Below are 4,418 nucleotides of genomic sequence, written 5' to 3'. Positions count from 1 at the left end.
CCCGGCTCTACCGCGGGAGCACCTCGGCTGCGGCTGTGCCGCTGATCGCATCGGAGGATGGTTGGGTGGTGGGTCAGCTAAGGAGAGCAGAGCAGCCCCACGCCTGCTGCTCGGGGAGCCCCTCGCTCCAGCCAGAGAGGTGACCGAGGTTCCCCGTGCACTTGCTGCCTGGGACTTTTCAGGCGCTTTTGGACTGGCCTGTTGTGCTGGAGAGAAGGAAATTGGGGTGCCGGTTGGGTGCTGTTGTCCGCTGCTTGTGCTGGGGGGCCCTGGGCAGCCCCACGGGGACCTTCTGGTGGCTTCGGGCTTGCAGGGGTTCGCTGCTCCTCTCCTTCAACCTCCTCCTGCAAGTGCACCCAGCTGGTAGCACACCCAGTAAAGCCGGTCACCCTGACCCCGGCGATGATGGCGCGGGAGCAGGACATGCCGCCCCCCCGAGGCTGGGCGATGCCGCTGCCCCGAGCTCCATCACCAGTGCGATGGGGCTGGTGCAGCGCAGTTAGCACAGGACTGAGGTTCCTGCAATTAAACATTGCCTGGAGCGTGTCGCTGCTCAGTGTTTGCTCTCCTAAATCAAAAGGTGTGTTAATTAATGAGTGCATGAGGCGATTCTTAGCCACTCACTTGTCAGCTGCTCAGGTTGGGTGCTTCTGCGGTAATTCGGGATTCATCAGGTTGCAGCTTAGCCCTGAGCTGAAGAATGCTAAAACACAGTGTCACCGAATTTGTTTAACGAGTTGTGACAGCACGTGGTGGGGCTGGCCATCGGCGCTGGGAGGGGGCTGCTGCTGTGCTCTGCCTTAGGCAGACGCCTGTGTGTGCAGGACGGGGGACGCTCTGTGGTTTGGTGTGCAGGACGGGGGACGCCCTGTGGTTTGGTACGGCACGTGAGCCGCATGCCTGGGTTTGCTGTCCCTCCTCCCCCGAAGCGGGCTCTGCCGTGCCAGGAGTTGGGGCTGCCGCTGCCCTGTCTCCCCAGGGCTGCCTTTCCATCACAGCGCACAAAGCAGCCTGTGAAAGGGTTGCATGGCCTAAACCTCCCCAGTCTGTCAGAGGTGTGGCTTCCAGTGGCAGGTATTCGGACAACTCTGTGCTGTGGTGCCAGAGGAACTTACTTTGATTTACTGTGCATTGCTGTGAGCAGCACGAAGCATCGCTCACCAGCTCACCCAGGAACTGCCTTTTCTAGACGCGAGTGGTCAGATTGCTAAAGCACCCAGAAAAGTGCCTGGAAGTTGGATGTTGCCGGTGATAAAACATACAGGAACCAGCAGCGTCCTGCCTGGCCCAGACCTGGCCTCATCCTGTCTTGTCCTGTCCTTGCAGCCCTGAGCAGAGCAGGCTGGCGGAGCTGGAGGAGCAGGCCAAGAGTGCCAAGAAGGGGATGTGGAGTGAGGGGACGGGCTCTCACACCATCCGGGATCTCAAGTACACGATCGAAAACCCCCGGCACTTCGTGGACTCCATGCACCAGAAGCCAGTCAACGGTAAGCTGGCACCAGCTCTGGCCCTCGCTGCCAGGCACTGGGGTCACCCCTGTCCTCCGTCCTCTGCTGCCTGCCTGTCTGCGGCCTCAGGGGCCGGCTGCCTGTGCCGCTTGGGTGCTGTTCCCGGCACCCTCTCACAGCAGAGAGCTGGCTCTGGCTCCATGGCTCCCGCCAAGCCCCTCCACAGCAGGACCAACCTCTCTGCTTTTGCTCCGCAGCCATCATAGAGCACGTCCGGGACGGCAGCGTGGTGAGAGCCCTTCTCCTCCCCGATTACTACCTGGTCACCGTCATGCTCTCGGGGATCAAGGTGAGGCTTGGCTGCTGGCCCCGGCAGGCTGGCATGCTCAGCAGTCCTCTTTGCCGCAAGTTCCCTCTTGAATTTGCACTGCCGTTCATCGTGCATCCTCCTTGGCGCCTTTCGGCACCGGTGCAAGTGTGCAGGGCTTGCACCCATGCCTGCCTGCTGCCAGGCTTGCGGGACCAGGGCCGGGAGGGATGGAGGCAGGGGTACAGCTTGCCCTGTTGCTCGCTGTGTTGTCCTGCACGCGCCTTCCAGTAACAGGCTGGTTGCAGCCCGTGGTTGTGCGCATGCCAGTGCGGGGTGTCACCGCGGAGATGGGAACAGGTTTGGGTTAGGTGGGTACCAGCTCCGTGCTGCCAGGCCTGGCAGCAGCCTGAGCTCTGGGCTGTCAGACCGCCCTGCGAGGATCCCCTGGTCGCTGGGTGAGTGGTCGTCCCTGCTGGCATGGGCTGGCATCGGGGTGGCTGCTGCTGCGTGGGCTGGAGAGCTCGGCCACCTGGCACGGCAGGAGGCTGACGTGGAGGGTGGCTCGTGGGATGGGGGCTCCTGGGGCGGCCGGGGCAGAGCAGCCCTGCCTGCCCACCCCAGCGGTGCTGGGGAGCCTCCTGCCTCGGCTCCCTCTCGCTGTGCCCTTGCTGGAGTGCCAGAGCCTTTTTCCTTGCCTGTCTGACCCAGGGTGGATGAACCCTAGGCAGGAATATGCTCAGAGTTGGTTTCCGTACCCCAGTTTGCTCCCAGCGGTGTCTGCTGGGGCGGGTAAAGGGCTGTGTCAGTGCGACATGGCATGAAAGCATTGATATGCACAGCCCCCCAGCCTGTCTCTCCCAGAAGCTACAGTCGGAGCACGGGGGCTGTGTGCAGCCTTCGTCCCCAAGGAGGTTTCCCACCCCCTTGCTGAGGTTTTAGGGGCCAGCCCGTGCCCTGACCGTCCCCTCTCTGCCGCAGTGCCCCACATTCAAGCGGGAGGCAGATGCCCCCGAAGTCCCCGAGCCGTTTGCAGCCGAAGCGAAGTTCTTCACGGAGTCACGGCTGCTGCAGAGGGACGTGCAGATTGTCTTGGAGAGCTGCCACAACCAGAACATCCTGGGCACCATCCTGCACCCGGCAAGTGGGGCTGGCGGTGGCAAGGGGTGGGAGAGGGTCCCGTCGGGCTGTTGGACCGTTGGTCATCACTTGCTGGAGATGCTAAAGGTGGTTGCAAGGTCCAGGTGCCTCCGGTGAGGGCTTAGGGCAGCTGGGAGCCGTGGGCTCTTTACTGGTGGATGTGGGAGACCATGGTCCATCTGAGCAGCCCACAAGGAGAGCAGACCCCCGCGGGTATCGCTGGGGTGGTCTCCGATAGCCCTGGGGGCACCGGGTGCTGTGACCAGGCCTTGCAGGGCTCTTTGGGGACCTGTGACATCTGAGGGGCTGAGCAGGGTGAGTGGGCTCCCCCCTCACAGTGGGGCAGGGACAGCGGGACACCAGCTCTCCTCAGGGGCGCAGGGGTAGATGTCGATGCCACGTCCCCCGCAGCTGAGCATGTGCCTCCTCCCCTTCTCCGCAGAATGGGAACATCACCGAGCTCTTGCTGAAGGAGGGCTTTGCCCGCTGCGTGGACTGGTCCATCGCCGTCTACACCCGCGGCGCTGACAAGCTGCGTGCAGCCGAAAGGTGAGTCTGATGCCGGGAGCTGCAGGGCTGGGTGCTGGGGTGGGCACACTCTGAGCTGCACCCGTGGGGTGCCTGGGGTGACTCCAGCCCCCTCTCCCCATCCACGTGTGGCATACCCCCAGTGCTCTCCCGGGTGGGAGGTAGATGCGATCTCTCCTTGGAAGTCTGCACCAGCCCCACTGCCTCTGCCAGAGCTTTGCTGGGCGATTTAACATACTTCACGTCCGTCCCTGCGGGGGACGCCTGCCTGGGCATCACGCCTGTCCCCCTCCCTGCCAGGTTCGCCAAGGAGCGCAAGCTGAGGATCTGGAGGGACTATGTGGCCCCCACAGCAAACCTGGATCAGAAGGACAAGCAGTTTGTAGCCAAGGGGAGTGGTTCCGGTGCGGGGATGGAGGGCAGGGTGCCCGGCTGCCCTTGCTGGCCTCTGCATGTGCTTGGACAAACCCTAGAGGGTTTTGCCTCTGCTACATCCCCACCACAGACCACAGTGCACGACCGCCCAGGCGCTCGCTGGGATCTCGGGCAGGCCTGGGTGGGGAAGAGGTGAAACAAAGCAGAGGGGAGGGGAAGGGCCCACTGTGCGTGGGGAAGGACTGGTGGATGCCCTGGGGCCTTGCTCCAGCTGGCTGGCTGCCACAGAGATGCTCTCACCCTGCCTGCCTGCAGAGGGCTGTTTGGGCTCAGCAGAGTTTTCCTTCCCTCTCCTGCCTGCCCTTCCAGCGCAGTGTCAGGCGCAGCCCCTGCCCTGATCCCAGGGGTTGCTGGTGTGGAGCCACGGGGCTCTGTGGGGCAAAGCCCCTGGCCGGCACCTCCTTGCAGCGACTGGCCCAGCTCCAGGGCTTCGCTAGCCCCACACGTGTGAGAGCAGCTCCAGGGATGCCCCACTGCAGCGGTGCCCATGTTCCTGCCGCGCGGAAACCGTGCCTACCCCTGCCCTGGTGTGGTTCGGAGAGGGTAGCCGGTGCAAAAGG

The 4,418-nt window shown here is 63.5% G+C and overlaps 1 protein-coding gene across 1 annotated transcript in view; it reads left to right on the top strand.

The window, feature by feature from the left end:
• SND1 (staphylococcal nuclease and tudor domain containing 1) overlaps positions 1-4,418 on the top strand; it is a gene marked incomplete at its 3' end in the record, with an annotated part of 76,699 nt that overhangs the window by 22,966 nt on the left and 49,315 nt on the right. The window contains exons 4-8 of the mRNA XM_009320087.1: positions 1,327-1,487; positions 1,706-1,797; positions 2,737-2,895; positions 3,338-3,444; positions 3,724-3,814. Coding sequence (XP_009318362.1) covers positions 1,327-1,487; positions 1,706-1,797; positions 2,737-2,895; positions 3,338-3,444; positions 3,724-3,814 — 610 coding nt within the window. The remainder of the gene's footprint in view (positions 1-1,326; positions 1,488-1,705; positions 1,798-2,736; positions 2,896-3,337; positions 3,445-3,723; positions 3,815-4,418) is intronic.

Source organism: Pygoscelis adeliae, unplaced genomic scaffold, assembly GCF_000699105.1.
Source record: "Pygoscelis adeliae isolate BGI_AS28 unplaced genomic scaffold, ASM69910v1 Scaffold373, whole genome shotgun sequence".
NCBI classification, from domain to species: domain Eukaryota; kingdom Metazoa; phylum Chordata; class Aves; order Sphenisciformes; family Spheniscidae; genus Pygoscelis; species Pygoscelis adeliae.
This window is presented reverse-complemented; position numbering and strand designations above follow the sequence as displayed.